This window comes from Echinops telfairi, unplaced genomic scaffold (assembly GCF_000313985.2).
Source record: "Echinops telfairi isolate 266 unplaced genomic scaffold, ASM31398v2 ScPeMD7_18;HRSCAF=68, whole genome shotgun sequence".
Classification (NCBI taxonomy): domain Eukaryota; kingdom Metazoa; phylum Chordata; class Mammalia; order Afrosoricida; family Tenrecidae; genus Echinops; species Echinops telfairi.
In genome coordinates, this window is record NW_022103915.1 from 38,656,584 (window position 1) to 38,680,080 (window position 23,497).

Consider the following 23,497-nt stretch of genomic DNA (forward strand, 5'->3'; position numbering starts at 1 on the left):
GTTAAATGTAACCACCTGGGGACTCTTATTTATGAGTGTTATGGAAATTACAAGGATACATTTTGTTTCACTTAGCTTTGTCGTCCCCCCCCCCCTGCAACTTACATAGACTTATGGATCAAATAAGTTAACACTAAACCCCCCAAACTCAAACTCACTGACACCTAGTTTTTTACAACTCTTTGTGACACTTTAGGACAGAGTAGAAACTGTGGGTTCTGAGACTCTAAATCTTTACTAGAGTAGAAAGCCTCGTCTTTCTTCCTAGGAACAGTGGGTGATTGAAAATTGCTGACCTTGTGGTTAGCAGCCCAAGGCGTAACCGAGTAGGCCATCAGGGCTCCTAAGGGAACACTACTCCTAAATAATGTGTAACACTGTAAAATTGGGTTCAACCAAATTGACTCATTATTCTGATAAAACTTTATAGGTAAACAGTAATGTTTTGTAGTATGTAAGATTGAGAACAATTTCCAAGATCTTTAAGGAACTAAAACATTTGAACTGATGTTAGACTGAGCTAATTAATGAATCATCATCAAATACTAAGTACAAGAGAATACTGCAGGAACAGTTTACTAAGTGCAATTTTAAATTAATAGACTTATATCTTTGGATCATAGTAATGAACATGTTTGTTCATCTTTACCATGTTAGGAAAGGGTGGCAGCAGAAAATGGGATTTGAGGTGTTTATGAGTTTGACTGTCTGCACAAATGCTTACTTAGGATTTTTCAATTATCTATGCTCCCAGTTTTTTCTGTGAAATAGAAATTATACATTTTCTTAAATGTTGTAATTAATACAACCCACTGCCATCACAGTTGCAATTATATTAGCAACAATAAAGACAAATAAATCTAGGTGTATTCTTTTCTTTTTTTTGGTGTATTCTTTTCTTAAAGAAAAAGTTCTCCTTCTTGAAGTTAAGTTCTCAAAATGTTTGGTCTCTGGAACCCTTTATATTCTCTTATGTTAAAAACTATTAAGGCTCAAAACCATTATCTGTCCCTACTGATATTTACTATATTAGAATATAAAATGAAGACATTAAAAATTTTTCATTTGCTGTTTCATTTGAAACTAGCAATGATGAAGTAATTTCACATTAAAATAAATAGCATTTAAATGCCTTGTTCTATAGTTTTGAAAATCTCTTTAATGTCTGGCTTCATAGAGAGCAGTGGGTGGTGGGGTGTGTGTGAAAGAGTTGATACCAAGGGCTCAATAGAAACCAAATGTCTAGAAAAGAATGAGGGCAAAATATATACAAACATGCCTGATTCAATTGATGTATGGATTGTGATAGGAGTTGTACGAGCCCCCAACAAAATTATTTTTAAAAAAAGAAGTGATTCGTGTTTTGATATCTGCTTTTTCCTTTAATCTGTCAAGATATCACACATCATGTAGCTGCTGGAACAACTCTACTGTATGTTAATGAGAGGAATAGGAATATGGCAAATGAAGTCTTGATATTGCAGTTCTGACTGTAGAGGTCCACTTACAGGGTCTCAGGGACTCCTATTCTCTGTCCTAAAGTGCTGAACTGCTAAGCCAAGACCAAGCAGACAAGAAACACACAGGACTGAAGGAACTGAGAAGGGACAGTTTACTTGGGTTACTTGTTTGGAGTATTTTTGATTGTTTTTATGTTCTGTTGCTGCTCTAGATTTCCAAAATAAACTCAAAAAGTCCTGTTATGAGTTCATGGAAACGTGGAATTAAAGGATGAGGAACTCTTTCTATGACCCTTTTATAGCTCCTATCTGGTTAACTAGCACTCTTGCTGCTAAATAATCACGCATACCTAAGGAGACCAGCCTTTTTTGTGATCAGTACTAATGATCTCTGTGGTGACTTTGTCCGGGTTTGTTGTGGCTGGGGGTGGTAAGGAGCCCTAGGGGCCCTGCTGGGTAAGCCTTGAACTGCTGACAGTCAGGTTGGTGGTGAAAAGGGAAGTTCTTTGCTCTCCTCAAAATGTACAGCCTCAGAAACTAAACCCTGTACAGGATTACCATGACTCAAACACATTGGCTTTGTTGTTGTTTTTGCTTGCTTGTTTGGTGTTGGGGAGTGAGATAGACTTGTCGGGAAAAATTGAGCTATTTTGAAAGGAGAAAAAAGTATTAGTGGTGTCTAGTTCTGTATCCTTCTGGGTTATCTACACATTTTCTTTTTTTAAAAAATAAACAATCCTGTATTCTGTAGAAATTTTATAGTAAAAAATAAAATCTTCAGTTTTGGGGGCAGAGAACAGATATTGCTTCTTTTTCTGAAACAGATACTATTAACTGTAACATTTTCATTATTTTGTAAAAATGAAACCTCTGAAAAGATTATGTGGGGCAGGGTAAGTTAGAGGTGGGGAGAGTTTCTGAGGGGAGCTGCTCGGAAGAGACACTTCTCCTTAGGCAACAATAACAGGGACCCTTTCCCCTACTCAGCTTAGGCGAGGTGGCCAGTCAGAGGGGATGGCTGTGAATTATTCCCAAGTAGGTTGTGTTCCACCCTGAGGCCTCCAGCATTGCTAGCATGGACCTAGAGAGCCAAGGCTGGAGATCTCCAGGTTCTATGTGGATATGGCATTTCTAGTGTGCATTTCTGACCAGCCGAGTCTCCCTGATGCTTTGGCACTGCTGCTTAAGGCCCTCCTCTGCCTTAGCAGCAAAATTCTTGGAGCAGTGAAGTCCAGGAGTGAATTAAATAATATTTCCCACCAGTCCTTTAGCATAAGGGCTCAGAGGGAAGTTTCAGTTGATTTGAGTTGAATCAAGTAAGTACATTTCTTACATACCAGAGTTTCTGCACCTAAGATTTATGTTTGCTACACAATGTTTCTGGCTCTTGCCTTGATCTGTCTTTTTGCTGACTGGTTTTCAGTCACTGAAGGTGGTCCATCTTTTATGCTTTTCTTTCTGCTGCGGAGGTACTCCAAAGTTCTTTCTGGGGCTAGAACTCACATGTTGACAAGCGTTTGCTACATTTGACCATCATCTTGTTCTTCCCGGTCCCTTTCCCATCTCATGCTGACCAAAGGAGGCAGGAAGGATCATTACTAACTCTTTCTCTACCCAGTCCCCAAAATCTCTTTTCTAGCAAATTAAAAGTTTACTGTAAGAACCTGAAGACATACAGAGTAAATAAAAACAATATTCTTTCCTATTAGCTCTATTTACTTGTGAGCAAATTTATAGGATATGTGGCATTCTTACTATCAAGATTAATAAAGGTTAAGGTTGAGATGTAGTCAGTGTGAACATAGCTGAGCCACAATTGCCACGTCTATTTGCTACATGCTTGTTCCCTCTCCAGACATACTGGAAAAGAGCACCGATAGGCTTGCCAAAGAGATCCTGCCCCACAATTAAGATCACTGGGAACCAACATCAATTATGCATGAAACACTCCCTGGAAATAGCACATTGAACACTTAAACACCCCTAACTTCAGGTTTTCACGCTTGTGATATTAAGAGCACCACAGTCTGTTTGATGCTAATGAAAACAGACATGTTGCAAATGATTTCTTATTATTCTTGTGATCTCCGGAGCGGTCTTGGCAATCTGCTCCACTTGGCGTTGAGGGCTTTTTGGAGGTTTTGGGGAAGACTGATTTAGCAATCTGTCTTCTGTAAGGACAATGCCCAACCACAACTAGACATCTTCACCCTTGGAGGTAATTTGAGGGAGTCTTGGAATGAGAATTCCTTTTTTCCTTCCATGTTTTTTAGCAAGTGCAGTCCCATTTTCAAATATTCTAAAATTCTTTGCTCAGGTTATTGGATTCTGATACTTGCATTCTGAGCCAAACAGAGTTCACTGTCCAGAGTCAGGTTATATAGTTAGGCAGTTTGACAGCTAGGGAAGGCAGGGACCAAGAACAATTATAAACATACATATGGTCAGGCTTAAAATAAATCAAGCTCTTATTAAAAAGGAAGTATTATTATTATTATGACATTATGATAAGAATTATTATTATGACAATATGGTTGGAATTATTCAGCTTAGTTGGGATGGAAGAAAATGTGAAAAAGGGTTATTGGTTGTTAGCAAAATATTTCATGATTTGAAATATTCAAGCCAAAATATAATGTCACTTATTATAGGTAAAGAATATTTGCCTATATTACTTATTATCAAACAATCCAATAATCATGAACCAACACATTTCGTTAAAATATATAAACCTAATGATTCTGACATTTCAAATTGGGATTTTTATAAGGCTAAGCATATACCATATATAAATATGCATAGACCTCTAAAATTCTATATATTTGTGAATGTATTATTTTATTTTCATTAATTATTTTTCTTCTTTATGTCAAAAGAGGCAAAGACAATGTTTACTTCTTCTGTTTATGCCCTTGGAGAAGGGGAACCTAAAAGTTCTTGGCTGGGTATACATTATGTGGTAGGGCAGTTGGTTGCGCTAGCAGGTCATGTTTAAATTTAAGAAGAAGAAAGGGTGTTGGTACTTCCCCATGGAGGTAAATGTCATGCCTAAGGGAAATCTAATGTAGTAAATCTAAGTTATTAACAAAGCAGAAATCTTCAGGTGAACTTCAAAAACCACTCAGCAAGTTGTGGGGTTCTCTGTGCTACTTCTAACGGAAGCCCTGTGACCTGCCCACACTGTATCCCTTTCAGCGGACCCCATAAATGTTGAGGTCCCACAGGTTTCCGTGTTCGGGGAGCCTGCCTATGAATAATAGATGTTGGCCAGACCTTTGATTCTAGTGGACTCGATTTTCCTGGGCCCCATTGTTCCATACCTTTTCCCCCATGGACACACCCCCTGATGTGATGATGACATCAGCACGGCTGATACCCTCATTCAAGGCATTGAGTAAGTCATCTGGGCTGGAAGAAAATAAAGACAAAGACATTAACACAGAGGAAGGAGTTTAGATATGGTGCCCGCATACAACTCAACCATCTTGTTCATTCAGTAGGCAATAACACATAGGATACAGTCCAGTACTATAGTCTGTATGAAGTTGGAATCAAAAGGGTCCTTGCTCCCCAGAAGCATGACTCTTACCAGAAATAAACAATCTCCTAAGTGTGTTAGTAGTGGCTATCGGTGCTCTCCTGGCTCTTTTCTTCTAAAACAGTGGTGCAATGAAGGGAAACCATTGAGTGTTGGGAAGGCGTCCAGCTATTGCATTTTGGCTGGCGATATTTGGGTTTCAGTACCGAAAATTACATGTCCTAAGAAACTCTGGGAAAATTGGGGCAGTTGTCCACTCTTCATATTGCAGAGCTCACAGAGGAGTTTGTAGAGGGGAAGAGTTAAGTTAGACACTGAAATGTCTAAAGTTTGGCAGGAGGAAAGATATGAGGTTTTAAGCAAGAGGGTCTGTACTAGAAAAAGCTTGCAATAGTGATTCAGCTTTTGGTGTTCTAGGTAAGTGTGGAAAATGGCCCGTCTACAGTGAAAGCATTGGCTGGGAATGATTGCGGTTGGTAGGATGGACACAATTTTAGAAAGCTCTCAAGATCAATAATTTGGACTTGGTTTTGTAGACAATGAGGGGAGATCCCTTGGAAAAATGAAAAGTTAGTAGCTGCTTATTGGGAAAATAAAGGGCAAGCCCTTGACTGCTTAGGTCAAAGTCCTGGGAAGAAAAGTGGAAGTGAAAACAAGGGTCTATATTCCAATGGGCCAGAAGGATACCAAGGGTTCCAAAGACGTACCGTTTTTATACTCATGTACAAGCCGAGTTTTTCAGCACATTTTTTATGGTAAAATTAGGTGCCTCGGCTGATATTCAGGTCGCCTTCTACTCAAGTATATACGGTAACTTGAGAGTGACTAAGTGTGAAAAAAACAAAATACAAGGGATCAGGACTTTTGGAGGGACAGATGGCAAAGCACAGCTGAAAGGGCTGTTTTTAGTACTTTACATTCATGCAAAGGTATCGGGCACATGCATTCCCATTCGATTGAAACTGAGTTGAAATTTGAATTCCCATTCAAAAGAAAGTGCAGGAAAAGTGCTTTTAGAAGCGTATCTGGCCAAATCCTCATTTTCTGAAAATACCTATTCTGTGGTGGGGGAGGGGTGGAGCACTTTTTATAACCTGATTTCTTTATATAAATTAACTTCTCCCTTCCCTCTCTTCCCCATCTAACATGGACATCTGCAAAGGGCACAATTGTGACTGCTGATTTTCTAACTCCTGCTTTCAATCCCTTCTGAGGCCTAGCTGTACTCTTGCTCTTGGGCTTAATGAGATAATCCTGGTTTAGCCCATAAACCTCCCCACTTTGCATAAACTTAGCTTCAGCAGGTTGTCATTAACTTGAAAACAAATGATCTTGCAATGAGACAGAGTTTGTTCTCCCAAATCTCTCATTACAGTGATGTTTATTTATGCTCCTTGACCTCAAGGAGAGAGGACAAAGGAGGAACATTAGAGACTCCAGATGGCATGACTGGTAACTAGGACATGCTTTCACTTTTTATTCAGAGGTGACAGAGGTGAAAAGAGGAATTTGAGCTCTACCACAGATGCTTCCGTCACAGTTTCTACAAGAGATGAGCTAGTTGGGAGGAAGACATAAAGTGTGAACTCTGTAGTCAGATTGTCTGAGTGTAAATCCTGGCTCTGTTAACTTGCTAGAGATAAAACTTTGGGCAAGTTGCTTAACTTCTCTTTGCTTCCGTTTTCCATCTATAAAGTAGGGATAATAATGAGAACAGTCACCATCAAACTTGGCAGAAACTAAGTTTCCAAGAAAGGTTAGGCCGTTGTTATCACTGTTGGACTGACAGTTTATCACACAAACAAACCTAACCACCTGGCAAAGTTCAACTTGAGCAAGCTCTGAGTTTTCATTCAGGAGAATACCAATGATGTACACATAAGAAAACCACAGACTGGCACACAAATACATTCACAGAACTACACGTGAAAAGTCCAAATGGTTCAATAGCAAGCCAGACCTGGCTGTAGCCTGAATGCTTTGCTACCAGGTTCTCTTCCTGGACCTGGATAGAGTTCCCCTTCTCCCAGAGTGCACTGTTGGGGTGACTCTGGGTTTGGAGTCTCACCTCTCAAGACAGAAGTCCCAAAGTAAAAGTTTGAAACATGGCTCACTAGACGGTCAGCTAACCAACACAGGGACCCTTTAAAATAATTCAGCTAATTGGTTAGACAGCCATAAAAAGTGACCGTGGTAGTCAATGATGGTAGGATCTACAGAAAGATGAAGAAGATAAATAAATAAATAAAAGCCTGGCTATGGAGTTTGAGGTTATTACACTGGTAAGCCAACGTGTTGAAAGAATTATATTCAATAATGGACATATTTTAAGTATTCCAGTACTAAGTATTTTAAACAGATTTCTCATCATTTTCTTCCATTTTTGCTTTATGGAAAGTGCTTTAAACAATTCGGCTGTGTTGAAACACTATAAAATCTGGATGTGATGGGCTGAGTCCCTTACTTGCTGTATCTCACTAGTAATAAGTTAGGCCAAATGGCTGACAGCAGCTGGCAGATGTGGTTTAGGTAAATGGATAAGGATTATTATCAACAAGCACAATTTTCTTCAAGCACAAAACTTACCTTTGCAACCTCATCATATTTGTTACCACACGTACTGATGCTGCCACATGGTTTCTGTGTGCGTGGATTATACTAAAGCCCTGCAAGCAAGGCAGCAGTCATCATGGCAGTAATCTTTGTAGGTAGATAAAGGTCCTGGGACAGATTAGCTGATGATTACAAATACATGTCTTCTAAAGTGATTTAAAAATATATATTTTGATATTATCAGGGCCAGGCTTTTATCCTACTTATCAGAACTACAGCATCACCAGCGCCTCACATAACATTTTTTTAGTTAACAGAAATCAGCTAAAAGAGAAAACCTTACTGTAATTATTGTGTTTCGAAGCACATGCTCCACGTTCAGATGGATTCACCCATCACTGAATCTCAAAGTTGCAAAGACCTTTGGAGGTCATCTTGCTTAATCCTATGACTGAGCCCATTGATTGGGACCTGCCTTCTTCTTTTGCGCTGTATTATGACTCTGCTTTCTGTTGCACACTCTGGTGTCTGGGGTTTGCCCATAGATGATGGTTTACATGAAGGAAAGGGACAAATGGGTGGCAAAAGTCAGAGGATCTATAGCAGTGGTTCTGCACCTTCCTAATGCCACCACCCTTTCATACAGTTCCTCATGTCATGGTGACCCCCCCCAACCATAAAATCATTTTTGTCTCTACCTCAGAACTGTAATTTTGCTACTGTTATGAATCGGGCGACCCCTGTGAAAGAGTTGTTTGACCCCCAAAATGGGTCACAGCCTACAGGTTGAGAACCTTTGAGCTATAGCTTCATTTATACTGCATGCTGTATCTCCACTTATTACCTTATAAGAAAATCTGTGAGGTAAGCTGTATAGGTATTACGTTGCTACTGCTATAGAAAAGTAGTCAAAGTAATATATTAAAGGGTAAACAGAGCAATAAGATCCCACTTGTCAGTTTGTCATGCTGTGGTGGCTTGTATATTGCTGGAAGCTATGCCACTGGTATTTCAAATACTAGTAGGGTCACCCATGGTGAACGGGTCAGCTGAGCTTCCAGACAAAGACCATATTAGGAAGAAGGAATAGGCAGTCTACTTCTAAAGGATTAGGCACAAAAGCCCTGATGGGCAAATCTGCTGCACAAGACCTCTTCAGAGTGTTGAAGAGCACAGATGTCACACTGAGGACTAAGGTGCACCTGATGCCAGTCAAGTGTTAGTATGAGTCAGAACTGACGCAACGGCACTGAATTTGGAGTTTGGCTTTCATATGCACTTGGACGCTGGACAACAAATAAAGTAGACTTCAGAAGAGTTGATGCATTTGAATTACGGTGTTGGCAAGGAATACTGAAAGTACTCTCTCTGTCTCATTTGCCAGAAGAACAAACAAATCTATCTTAGAAGGAGCACAGCTAGAATGCTCTTTAGAAGTGAGGATGGCAAGAATTTATCTCATGTTCTTTGGACATGATGTCATTCAGGAAAGAATCCCTGGAAAAGGACCTTATACTCGGGAAAATAAAGGGGGAAGTGAAAAAAGGGAAGACCGTTCATGAGCTGGATCAACCCAGGGGCAACAACAATGGGCTCAAACAAAAGCCCAATTGTGAGGATGGCACAGGACTGGGTGATATCTGGTTCTGTTGTGCACAGAGTCCCTATGAGTCAGAGCCGACTTAATGGCACCTAACAACATTGTCAGGACAAGAAGCTCTGGTACCTCGTTCAGTGTTTGTTCCATCCCACTGCCTGATGGGAAGAGATTTCTGAGTTATTTTCGGGCATATGACATGCCAAAAATTCTCATTAGAAGTGACCCTTGTACAAGGACATCACAAATAGAGGATACTAAGGGAATAGTTGGGGATCTGCCTGGGATGACTAGCAGAAGAGTGGGATGACGTACATATATAAACTGCATGTATGTCTGTCTAGAGAAGATAGGCAGGATAAACAATCCTGAGGAGAAAACAAAAGGACGGATGGTTCCAGGGGGTCAGGGGAGGGGAGAAGTTGGGGAAAAGGAAGGGGTAGCTAACAAACCCAGGGACAAAGGAACAACAAGAAATCTAAAATCGGTGGCCAGGAGGGCAGAGGATGCCTGGTGGGGTTTGATCAAGTGCAATGTAGCCGAGAGGAAGTACAGAGAGCAGAATGAAGGTCGAACATGATAGTGGGACAGGAGGAAAGTAAAATGAAATAGAGGAAAGATTTAAGAAGCAAAAGACATTTATAGAGGTAGAAACATAGGCCTGGACATATTTAAATATATTAATATATAATGATAGGGATATACATCTATGTACATATATTTATAGGTTAAGTAGTAAGGTAGCGGAGAAACATTGGGTCTCTACTCAAATCCTCCCTCAACACAGGAAGACTTTGTTCTAATAACCTGGCATCTGTGATGCTCATCTTTCTGTTCTGACACGATCGCTAAAGACAAATAGGTACATACACTAATGTGGTGAAGAAAGCTGATAGTGCCCGGCTATTACAAGATAGGGCATTTGGGTCTTAAAGGTTTAAAGTTAAACAAGTGGCCACCTAGCAAGGAAGCAACAAAGCCCACAAGGAAGAAGCTCACCAACCCCTGTGATCATGAGGTGTCGATGGGATCAGGTATCAGGCATCAGAAGACCCCAGAAAACCCCAAGAAACACACCCATGCATCTATTTCTCTGACCCCCAATGAGGGGGTCAGAATGGAGACCCAAAGCCCATCTGTAGACAAATGGACAATCCCTCATAGAAGGGTCACAAGGAAGGGATGAGCCAGCCAAGGTGCAGTATGGCACCGATGAAACACACACCATACCTCTAGTTCTTTAATGCTCCCTTCCCCTGCACTCTCATGACCCCAGTTCTATTTTACAAATCTGGCTAGAACAGAGCATGTACACTGGTACAGATAAAAACTCTCAACACACAGAACCCAGGACAGATAACCCCCTCAGGACCAGTAATGAGAGTATCAATACCATGAGGGTAGGGGGAAGGTGCGGGGAGAAGGGGAAGAAAGGGAGAAGCGATAACAAAGATTAACATACACCTCACCGCCCGTGGGGGTACGAACAATGGAAAGGTGGGTGAAGGGAGACATCAAATGGTGTAAAATATGACTATAAAATAATTTATAAATTATCAAGGGTTCATGAGGGTGGAGGGTGTGGGGAAAGGTAAAAGAGGAGCTGATACCAAGGGCTTGAGTAGAAAGAAAATGTTTTGGAAATGATGATGGCAACATATGTACAAATGTGCTTGATACAATTGATGTATGGATTGTTATAAGGGCTGTGAGAGTCCCCCCCAAAATGATTTATTAATAATAAAAAAAGAAGACTGCATGTGTGGCTGTGTTAGAATAGTCCCTGGTGAAGTAAACACATTATTGTGTATCCTTCATTCAAATGGAGCTAATTCAGATTTATATTAAATATTATTTTAGGAAGTATTCACAAGTTATATAAATTTGACTTTCTTTTTATGATTCAGATATTTGTAATATGAAATATTTCCAACATAAGATAATTGTATAAAACACACCCATGCATCTATTTCTCAGATTTGAAAAATGCTTTTATTATACTGATGCATATTTCACTGTGCATATTATACTGATGCATATTTCACTGTGTTAATCTGCGGACCAAGACCTTTTTAAAGTGCTGAAAAGCGCAGTTACTTTGAGGACTCAGGGGGGCCTGACTCGAGCCAGTGCATTTTCAATCGCCTCACAGGCATGTGAAAATTGGACACTGGATGGGCTGACACAGTGGCTGCAACAATGGGCTTAGACATAAGAGCAGCTGTGTAGCTGATGTGGGATGTAGGGAGGTTTCCCTCTGTTGTACATATGGTCACTGTGAGTCAGAACCCACTCCGTGGCACCTAACAACAGCAGCAGTGATGCAATGGCCAGTGCACTTGGCTGCCAACCAAGAGCTTGGTGGTTTGAACCGACCAGCTGCTCTGTGGGAAAAAAAGACCAGGAGACCTGCTTACATCGTGATTCAGAGCCCTGGAGGGCTGCTCTACTTTGTCAGATAGGGTCACTGTATGTTGATATCGTGGCAATGGCAACAACGTCATTGTATACTTACTTCTGATCAATCCCCCTTTCCTTTTTACTTTTAAGAAATAAAACATGACTTTGTTTTTAAGGCTTTAAGAATAATGATAAGGGTAACAAGGATTATAACCACAGGCAATATAGTTGAAAATAATTCATTGTTTTCTAAATTTTATTAAATAAAGATAACATAGTATATTTATCTTCTCAAGGCTAGGTGAGTTAAACTGTAAAGTATTATGATCTGACTTTATACTTAAGGTTTCAATTCCTTAAGAATGAAGATTCTACAAGATACCTTAGGACATGAATGAACCTGGAGGCTATCATATTGAGTGAAATAAATCAATCATAAATGGACATATATGAGAGCACTTCTATAGAAAGTCAGAAAAAGGTTTACACACAGAAACAGTCTTTGATGGTTACCAGGAATGGGAGGGAAGGGATGGGTATATCACTAACCATATATTTATTAATGGGGGTGATGGGAAAGGCAATATTTCATTAAGGGGTGGGTGACACATAATTAAAAAAAAGACTTTACTAATTATAAAATCAGATATTTAAGAAATAAAATTAATGAGAATGGCATCTATGTTTTAAAAGGGCAGTACTCTTTCATACTGATGTGTACATTTCACAGCAATAAGAGACAAGAGAGTGTAAACTCGGGTTTACAGAGCTAGTAATAGGTTCATGGTCACTAATACTCCTTTTTCTAAACTACTTTAATATTCTCATTGTAAAAGATGTTCTCCTATACACAGTACACCTTCTGCTGGGTGCATAAGTATGCCCTATCTCTCCCACCATCTCTCCATCTGCTACTGTATGTAATGGTTATCATTGGGCATCAAGGGAAGCATGTGCTTTAGGGAGAGAAGACTGCCCCTTGAAGAGACCCAGTTAAGCTACCTTAGAGGGGTAAAAGGGAGAAGGCTGCTTCCCGATGTTCGTATACCTAAGATAGTCTGAATGGGGGTCATAAGTGATGTCCTTTACCTGTAGGGGAACTGTTCCTTTTTATTACTTCTCCCCCTACCTGTACTTTGCTGTTCGGTATGTACACATGACTGACCAAGTAATACTTAATCCTGGGAGAGGGGGATTTTAGGCATTCTCCTACCAAGACACAAACCAGGCATGTTTGCTGTGAAAGTGATCCACCTTCTCTTTGTGAAAGGAAGACTAACTTCAGGGAACCTAGGCAGATGATAATACATGCTGTTCTACTTATCCCTGCCCTGCTTATGCTGTAAGAAATGTCTGCTGACTTCCCCACTAGAAAAGTTCTGGTCTGTGCCCTGCTCCAAATGGCTTTATTAAGAACTGTGAGTGCAGTGACACTGCAACTTCAGATAAAGGCTATTTATCACTGATTTATCTAAACACGAAAATCTAGTTTGTGTATGCCAGATAATAGTAATAAAAATTCAACTTACAGTTTTCTTTTGGAAATATGTTCTAATTATTGCTAGTAGGGTGGGTGGCTGTTGACTTAATCAGATTGAGCTTTCTGGGTGCTATCAGCAGCTTCCCTTTTCTTAAAAAGTGACAGATCATAAGGGAATATTGTTATGTCATTTAATTCTTCCTTCATTAACGGATGTAGTTTTAATTACATTCGGATTGCAATTATCCATTTGTTTAAAGAATAATTAAAAGCCTGAGTGTCCCAAGGTTTAGAATTCATTTTTGTTTCTACTGCTATTAATGATTTTTAACAACCTAATGCAATTTTTCTAGATCTCATTTCTCTTAGTTTTAAAATGAGAGCATTTTCCATCTCTAATATTCATTGTTTCTATGCACTTGAGACTGGTTGGGAGCTAGTCAGAACACAAAAGCATCACTTTTAAATTAACCTTGACATTTGCTTAAAAAAATACTAAAACTAGTCGGGCTGGAAAAGCTTAAATCTTTACAAGTAAGCTCTCCAGGAAGCAGCAGTCAGCCTGGCAGTCCATTGATGCTTTGTCATTTAAGGAACTGAGACTTTTGTGCCTTTTACCACTTATGATCTTCTTTCCCAAGACAACAGCAGCCCCAGGTAGTCTAAGGTACCCACCCAGCAGCTTTCTGAGTCCTGAGGGTGAATAGAATTCCTGGGAATGTTAAGGAGCTAGCATGCCTAGATGGTGCAAATGATTAATACCCTCAGGTCCTAACTGAAAAGTTAGAGGTTGGAGCCCGCCTGGAGGCATCATGGAAGAAAGGTCTGAGAAAGCAGGCATTGGAAATCCTAGAAAGTGCAGTTCTGTTTGCTGACAGAAGAGGTCGCCACGAGTAACTGTTGACTCCATGGCAACTGGTTTGGTTTTGGCTTTAAGAAGCAATGAGAGAGTGGTAGAGCAAGCACAACATCTAAGGCAGCTCCTAGTCAAACAGAAGTGCTAGGGGAAACATAATTTTAACAACAAAGTGCTGGTAAAGATTCATTACAACATTAAAAGGGTGTTCCAGAATAATAAAAACAAAAAAAGGTAAGTCACTGTTACCTGGGAAATCAAGTTGTAATATATCTCAGGGCTCTTAAAAATACCAAGAGATGGAAGTCACAAAGGAAATAAGAATGTTGGAGGGCAGGTTGAATGTCTAACATATTACCACTATGAATTCCATAAGGAGAAAAAGAAACAGCATGAAACTGGGAAATGGAAGGAACATTCATTTATTTAAAGTACTCAAGCTTGAAGACAGAAAGGTTTACTGAGTTCCAGTCCAGATAGATGAAAAACACACATATCTAACCATGTAAAATTTTGTAATTTCAAGAACAGAAAGCAAATATTAGATACCATCAGACAGGAAAACTGGGTTACTAACAAAGGGGAAAGAAATAACAGTAGCTTTGGACTTTCCATTTACAATATTAGATACTAGGAAACGGTAGATTAGTATCAACCAGCAACCCTCAAATATTAAATCTAGTCAGACAGCATTTCATCTATCAGGATGAAAGAGTGATATTTGCAATAACAAAAAGATTCAGATAATAAATCAAGGAATATATTAGAAAAAAAGATTCTCAGTGAACAAATTAATCAGAACAAAGATCTCAAGATTGAGGAAGATGTACAGGAAAGAAAACTACTGAAACACACACAAATATGACTGAAGAAAGGAATTATAATATGTGAACTAAATATGGATTCCTGTAGTCATAGAGCCAAATTACAAAAACCCTTATAATTGTCTTAATGACCTTAAGTCCTATCTCAGTGGAATGGGAGGGAAGGGGGAAGTAGAAGGATTCTAGAGACCTTATGCCATTGGTTCAGGGGGAGTACTGGAGAAACAGGGCAGCATTTACTATCAGAACAAAAGGGATTTTTTGTTTTCTCAATATAAAATTGCTCTTTGATATAAAGTTCTCTCTTACACACATGAGTGTCCCTGGGTTTGTTTCTCTGGCCAACACACTTTTAATAGTAAGATGCTGGATTGGGCTAAAAAATACCCCTCCCAATTTTAATGTTACTTACAAAGGATATATTTACAGAGACTGAAAATAAAGTGTGGGCCAAAAGAGGCACCAGGGAATGTAACTGAGCAAGAAACAAGCAGTGACATATTAAAAGTCTAAGTGGAATTTAAAGTTAAAAGAACTAGAAGAGAGAAAGACACAATGAATTAGGACAAAAAGTAAACTTATATAAACGATACAATAAGCCAGGGCTTTTTTTCCCTTTCCATCTAGGACTCATGATTACCCTACCAGATCCCTGCACATTACAGGCACTCAATAACTGAAGTGAGTGGATCTGGGCCTCAAGTTCTCCATAACAGTTTTGGGAATTAGTAGTGTTTAATTATTGAACTATAACCATAATATGGGCACATGATATTGCTTGGGGTGGAGAAGATATTTAACATTTATATAATCAAAAATCAAACTTTCTTTGAGAGAGGACTAGTATGAAACAGGACTGTGTACTCAAACGTCTGATAGGCTGACATGTAGAAATGGGAGTCAACTATGGTGTTGCTCAAGAGGGCATTCCTACGTCTAACGGATGGAAGAAACTAGGAGGTAGACTTTGGCTCAATGTAATGTTATCTTTAAAATAACAAGCCACCAAACAACAATGTGCTGCCTTGTAAGGCAACGGGTTTTTCTCCCTACGAAAATTCCAACAGACTCTTGTGGCTAGCTTTTAAGAGGTTCTCCTCAACACCTTCATTGCGTGAAAGGTTGGACTAGCTAACTTCCTTCAAAAATAAGATGCCGTGGTTCTATGGAAGTAATGAAAGTTACATAAGCACAACGATGATTTTCAATATGGTACTGAAATCAGTATTACAATATGGTACTCATCCTGTCAGCTATACTCCCCTTCCTCTCACTTTGTGAGCAATCATTCAGCTACTAGATTAGAATGGAAAAATAAAATAAATCACCCTGTCCTCCCCAAAATAAAAGCACCCTTTCTTCCTAAAGCCATGACATCCATCTTCAATTTTGAATTGAAGATGGTTACCAATAATAATAATAGCTTCCCCAGATTCTAATTTAACCCTCCCTAGAGAGTTAAATTGGAATGTGTCCATTCCAAAGAAAGGTAACCCAACAGAATGCTCAAACTATAGAATATCACTGATATCGTACAAAAGTAAAATTTTGCTCTGAGGATCATCCAACAAGGTTGCAGCAGCACATTGACAGGATGCTGCCAGTTTAGGCCAGATTCAGAAGGATGTGGAACAAGCGATATCCTTGCTGATGCCAAAGCAGAGAATACCAGAAAGATGTTTACTTGTTTCATTGACTATGCCAAGGCATTTGACTGCATGGATCATAACAGACTACAGATAACTTTGAGAAGAATGGGAATTCCAGAGCACTTCATTGTGCTCAAAAGGAACTTGTACAGGAATCAAGAGGCAGTTGTACAAACGGAACAAGGGAATGCTGCATGGTTTAAAATCAGGAGAGCTGTTCGTCAGGTTGTATCTTCTTCACCATACTTGTTCAATCTATATGCTGAGCAAATAAGTACAGAAGCAGGATTATGTGAATAAGAATAAGGATTGGAGAAAGGCTTATTAACACTTGAAATATGCAAATGACACATCCTGGCTTGCTGACAGTGAAGAGGACTTAAGGCACTTGCTGATGAAGATCAAGGATTGTAGTCTTCAGCATGGATTGCAACTCAATGTAAGGAAGAGCAAAATCCTCACAACTGAACCAATAAGTAAGGAGAAAAGGTTGAAGTTTCAAGGATTTTGTCTTAACGTGGATCCACAATCAATGTTCATGGGAGTAGCAGTCAAGAGTTCAAAAGACACATTGCATTAGGTAAATCTGCTGCACAAGACCTCTTTAGAGTACTGAAGAACAAGGATGCGACTTTGAGGACTAAGGTGTGCCTGACCCAAGCCATGGTGTTCTCCATTGCTTCATCTGCATGTGAAAGTTGGACATTGAATAATAAGGAATACTGAAGAAGAATTGATGCATTTCAATTGTGGTGGAGAAGAAAACTGAAAGTGTCATGGACTTCTAAAAGGATAAATCGATCTGTATTGGAAGAAGTAAGGTCAGAGTGCTCCTTAGAAGCAAGGAGAGCAAGACTTCCTCTTACACACTTTGGACATGTTGTCAGGAGAGACCAGTCCCTGGAGAAGGACATCATGTTTGGTAAAGTGGAGGGGCCATGAAAAAGAGAAAGGTCCTCAACAAATGAGTGACACAGTGATTGCATTACTGGGCTCTGGCACAGGAACAAATGTTAGGCTGGCGCAGGACTGGGCAGTGTTTGTTCTGTTGTGCCTAGGGGCACCTGACAACAACAGAGTTCTAATTTAATTAGGTATTAAAAAACCAGTCAATTTAATGAGGTGGTACAAGGAAAAACATATCTGAAAATGAGCCTATTAGAATGAGGGTGGCTTTCTTAAAACCACATGAACTAATCAGCTTCTCTGATGAGAGGATAGATCTGATAATGCAATATGCTCTGAGTTTAAATCCTTTCAGATTCTAACCGCTGGCTCTAGGGCCCAATTTAATGTCAGACTCCTTTGTTTTGTAAAATTTGCATCTTCCATACGCCACTACAACCCTGATTCTGGCATAAAGTTCTTTTTTACTTTAGTATGAAATTTGCTGTAAAATTCAAAACCAAAACAGAGACTTTACTCAAGTTTTAATCTCATGAATTTCAGAAAGAGCATTCCGAATGCAAATGCAGTTTTATTTTAAAATATTTAATATAAACACCCAGACGGACAACAGCTGCTAATTAGTTTCATCTGTTACACCAACTGTGAGCTGTAGCATTTTAAGATGAGTGAAGAAGACAGCCGAGGAGAAAGAAGTTCCAGGATGTGAAGATTAAAGAACAGTAGCTGGCGAGAAAAACCATTTGGGATATATACTAATTATTCACTAGTTTATCCATAGGTCAAGCATTAACTCTGCAACCACAGAAACTTTCTGGGTGTCCACTTCAGGTATAGAGTCAGATTACATACAACACGTAGCCATAATGTCACCCTTTTTTGGTCCACTGGACGCTCTGGCACTATGAAATCACATGAAGAAATAGGAAGCACACGCTTGCCTTTGAATTTAGAAGCTAGTGCAGAAAATAAATGCAAGCAAGCCAAAACAAAATCCACCACCACCACCACCACAAAAAACAAAACCTAGTAAAATGAGTGAAATAAGCAATAAAAAGGCTTTCTAGAAGAGATTTCTTTTTGTCAGGGTAAGGTCAGTTTCTTAAGGTACAGTAATACTTGGATTATTGATTATTGGAATAAATAGTAACAACTGTAATGGCAGTCTGATATGATTAAGAAAGCCAACTGTTAACCACTGCAAGAAAAGCCTCTTACCCAAGAGTGGGACGAAGTCAGTCAAACACTTTTGTTAAAAAGAAAGAATATTCTCAGTCAACCCACTGAGAATGAAAGACCTCTGCTGATAGGTGACCAGAACAGGACTCAGTTACGTTGACGTGGAAGTGAAAACTACATTATGATGTGCTTGACACAATGGATGGATGGATGGATTGTGATAAGAGCTGTATAAGCCCCCAATAAAATGATTAAAACAACAACAACAACAAACCCTTCATTTTGAGCAGAAAAGAGTTTATTTCATAATGCAGTGCAGCCAGTTTATAAAGATAAGAACCAATTAAATTCCAATCTAAATTCTCAGTGATGATTAGAAATTGCTACTTTAAGAACATTAGGGAAGCACTAGGAAGCTAAGAATGCGTTTGGTTCACAAATTGGAAGATGTAAGGCACTGAGCTTTGCCCAAATAACTGCTGTACTGTTAAGTCTATCCTGATAATTTCTGCTAAATGTGCCAGTTTTATAAGAACCCAATTTGCTATCTCAGTACTCGTTCCCCTTCTGCTTCATGCTTTGATGTGAAGAGGCAGCTTCGGAAATTGGCAGCAGCAGGAGCAGGCAATTCAAACCCCAACACCAATCTACGCCAGCGCCCAGTGAGCCTAGCATGATTGGAGCGGAGCAGGCTGGTGGGATGGCAATTTTCCAGAAGGGGACGCTTTTCTTAATTATGGGAATTTCCCAGTCTTTCAGACTTTGAAAAGCTAGAAGGTCTAAGTCAGTAGTTTGGAAGCTACATTATTGAGCGGTCTTCAAACTGCATAGGAATAGAGTTAAAATCAGTTAGCAATGACCTAAGTTCAATTAATGTTGAAATTTATTTTAAAATGTTCCCCCAGTGAATTTTGTCTATTTGGATCATAATTAATGCTTATCATTTTCAAGAAGTTAGTGTATGAGGTCATCTATTAAAAATTGCGGGGAGCTGCTCCCTGACTTTTAAATTAAACACCATCCCAGGTCCATTTAGATTCATTATCCCTAAGATTTTTTTCTTCAGCTATATGAAATGAATTACTCTAGCTACTCAGTACTTGTTGATTTGCTGTATCTTAGTTGCTGAGACAATTTTGTTGCAGTACCAAACTTTCTGGCTCATTCCTATAGCCAAGGCTTTTGGACTTGCTTTTATGAGCCCTGTAAGATTCCTTTGGGCAGCTGCGCAGTTGGGCGTTTCTTGGTTTATGGCAAGAGAATGTTGATATAGGAAAGATGGTAGGGTTGTCTTATCTAGGAGGTATACCTCTTCTTAGTGCTGTGGATCAATGGGGATAAGATATACCCTGTCCGGTTCTTTATGGCACTTATTGTAGTCTGTTAGGAAACAAAACAACCCTGGCCCAGTATGAACAAATTCTTGTTCTACTCTGTTTCATCTACACAAGAGAGCAATTTATCAGAAAAATGAAGGAAAAGATAATCGCAGAGAAACATAAATATGCACATATGTGCCCAAAGGACTAATATCTTCACTAAATTTTAGAATGGAGATCAACCTTATTTATACACTTATTTGCCTATCCAGACTTCCTCATTTATCTTTGACTCTTCCTTTATAAAAGGGAAACATTAGTTCATACTGCTTACAAGGAAAAAAGCTAGCTGATAAGTTATTGAATTGCGAAGGAATCCCCCAAATGTAGGTTGATTGCCATAAAAGGCTTCCGCCCATTTGTTTGTTTGTTTGGTTGTTTACTGGTCATTCTGAGCTGACTCTAGGGACACTTGAGGAACCCTGTAAGCTTTCTGCCACATACTTCCTCTCATAGCATGCTCCCAGGAAGCACATTTACTCAGGCCAAAAAACCAAGCCAAACCCATGGTCATTCAGTTATTTAGGGTTCATAGTGACCTTATAGGATAGAGCAGAGCTGCTCCTGTGGGTTTCTGAGGCAGCAAATCTTTACTGGCACAGAAAACCCAGTCTTTCTCCCATGGAGCGATATATGAATTAAAACTATTGGTGGTGTAGTGGTTATGTGTTGGGCTACAATCTGCACGGTCAGCAATTCAAAACCACTAGCAGCTCTGTGGGAGAAAGACTTTTTTTTTTTAAAACTCCTGTGAACCGTTTCAGTATTGGCAACCCACAGGAGGTCGATATGAGTCAGCATTGACTCAATGGCAGTATTTGATTTGGTTTTGGACCTTGCTGTTAACAACCCAATTTGTAAGCCACCATGCTACCAGAGTTCCCTAAGATTAAGATATAGATTAACAAGATGATGACTGACTCAAATTTTATTAACAAAATAATGCTTAGGGGATCTGGTCACAGTGCTGGGACTATTAATGCATGGATTTGTAAAATGTTCAACCAATCAGAATTTTTCCTTGTAAGATCCTGAGTTTTTGGTACTTAAACCCTGTAAAAAATTCCTTTCATCAGAATATCTTGGTGAAGACTAACTAGGTGCTATTGGATCCAGAGCCCTTTACTTCGTCATTGAAACTCTTTGCTTTAATTTTACCAGGGACTCCAGTTTGTTCCTTGACAATAGCAATCTTAAACTAAATCAGGACAGTAAGGATGAAAGAGATGGGGATGTAGGGAAGAAATATTGAGTAGATAAAATCTCTAAGAGCTGAATATAGGGATATGTAAAAGAGAGAAAGCTAGTATGATTTCCACTCAGATTTCTTCTGGCTTAGGTGAGTGGGTTGATGGTGCTGGCAATCACTGAGATAAAGGATACAGAAAAATATGAAACAAGAATGGTAGTGGTGGGGTGCCAGTAAAGAGATCAGAAATGGTGAATTTAGTTTTAAACATGTTGATTTTCCAATGCATGCTGGAAATGACCACTGTTTATTTGCCAGTTTGTTGCATTGTGGTGGATTGTGTTGCTGCAATACTAGAAGCTATGTCACTGGTATTTCAAATGCCAGCAGGGTTACTCAAAATGAACAGGTTTCTGCAAGGCTTCCAGAATAAGAAGAAGGAATTAGCTGCCCAACTCTGAAGTAGCCACCACTGAAAACTGTATGCATAGTATGGAGACATTCATTGCCAGATACTAAAGGCCTAGTGTTCGGAAGAAGAACATTGTGGGAGACAGTGCTAGAGGATGGGGCCCTGGGGTCCTAAGGCACTTGAAATATAACCGAGAAGTGGTTTCTCAAAGTAGAGCTGACCATGGTGACCTGAACGAAGTAAAGTCTTGGGATCTTCATTTACTGATGGGACACAACTCAAAATGAGAAGAAATAGCTGCAAAAGTCTGCTAATAATTGGAACCTGGACTGTATGAAATATGAATATAGGAAAACTTTAAGTCCTCAAAAATAAAATGGGAACACAAAGATTGATATCCTAGGCATCAGGTGAGCTGAAATGGACTGGTATTGGCCATGCTGGGAATGACACAAACAAGAGTAATGGTGTAGCATTCACTGTCAGAAAAGTACATTTCAAGATCTATCTTGAAGTACAATGCTGTCAGTGATAGGATTAAATTTATCCACCTCCAAAGAACTCCACTCAATACTACTATTATTCAAATGTATGCACCAACCACAAAAGCTAATAATGAAGAAACTGAAGAATTCTACCAATAAATACAGTCTGAAATTGATCAAACATGCAATTAAGCTTCATTGATAATTATTGGCAATCAGAATGCAAAAGCCAGAAACAAGAAGGAACATATGATCTTGGTGATAAACATGAAGCTGGAGACTCCATGACAGAATTTTGCCAAGACCAATGACTTGTTCATAGCAAATATCCTTTTTCAACAACACAAATGGAGATCATACATATGGACTTCTCCAAATGGAATACACAGAAATCAAATTGACTACATCTGTGGAGAAAGACGATGGAGAAGCTGGGTATCAGCAGCTAAAGGCAGGCCAGTCACTGTCTCTGGAACAGATCATCAATTGCTCATATGCAAGTTCAAGTTGAGGCTGAAGAAAATTAAAACAAATCCATGAAAGCCAAATATGACCCACCTGAATTTTTAAGAACAGGTTTGCTGCATTAAGCATTAATGACAGAAGACCTGATGAACTCTGGAAGGCCATCAAGATCATCATTCATAAAGAAACCAAAAGGTCATTAAAAAGACAGGAAAGAAAGAAATGATCAAAGTGGATGTCAGAAGCGACTCTGAAATTTTCTCTTAACTGTACATAGTTAAGGCAAATGAAAGAAATAATGAAGCCAAACATTTTAGCATAAAATTTCAAGAGAGCTCGAGAAGATAAAGTTAAAGATTATAATGAAATGTGCAAAGAACTAGAGTTACAAAACCAAAAAGAGAGAACATGTCCAGCTTAAACTAACAGAACTCAAGAAAAAATTCAAGTTGTGAGTTGCAAAATAGATTCTATGGTCAAGATAGTGCAGGAGGAATCAAAAGAAGATGGAAAGAATACACAGTTGCATTACCACAAGTAATTAGTTGACATTCCACTATCTCTGGATGCACCATATGACCAAGAACCAATGGTACTGAAGGAAGAAATTCAAGCTGCAATGAAAGCATTAGCCAAAAACAAGGCTCCAGGAATTGAAAGAATACCAACTGAACAAGCTGATGAAGCACTGGAAGCATTCACTGTCCTATGCTAGGAAATTTGGAAGACAGCTACTTGGCCAATTGACTGGAAGGAATCCATATTTGTACCCATTTAAAAAGAAAGGTGACCAACAGAAACAGTCACATTATAGAACAATATCATTGATACCACAAGCAAGTAAAATTTTGCTGAAGATCATCCAAAAATGGTGGCAGAAGTACATTGAAAAGAATTCCCATGACAAAAGATCTATAAGGGGAAAACTACAGAACACTATTACAAGAAACCAAGAGTGACCTCAACAAATGGAAGAACATCCCATGCTCGTGGATTGAAAGACTCAATATAGTCAAGATGTCAGTTCTGCCAAAGGCACTATATAAATTTAATGCAATCACGATACAATCACCCTCATCTTTCTTCAAAGAAATGGAAAAACTGATTACCAACTTCATATGGAGA

At 39.2% G+C, this 23,497-nt stretch overlaps 1 protein-coding gene across 1 annotated transcript in view; it reads right to left on the reverse strand.

The window, feature by feature from the left end:
• The window catches only part of GPHN (gephyrin), a 292,262-nt gene that overhangs the window by 26,608 nt on the left and 242,157 nt on the right, over positions 1-23,497 (reverse strand). The window contains exon 13 of the mRNA XM_030884864.1: positions 4,781-4,868. Within this exon, the coding sequence (XP_030740724.1) occupies positions 4,781-4,868 (88 nt within the window). The remainder of the gene's footprint in view (positions 1-4,780; positions 4,869-23,497) is intronic.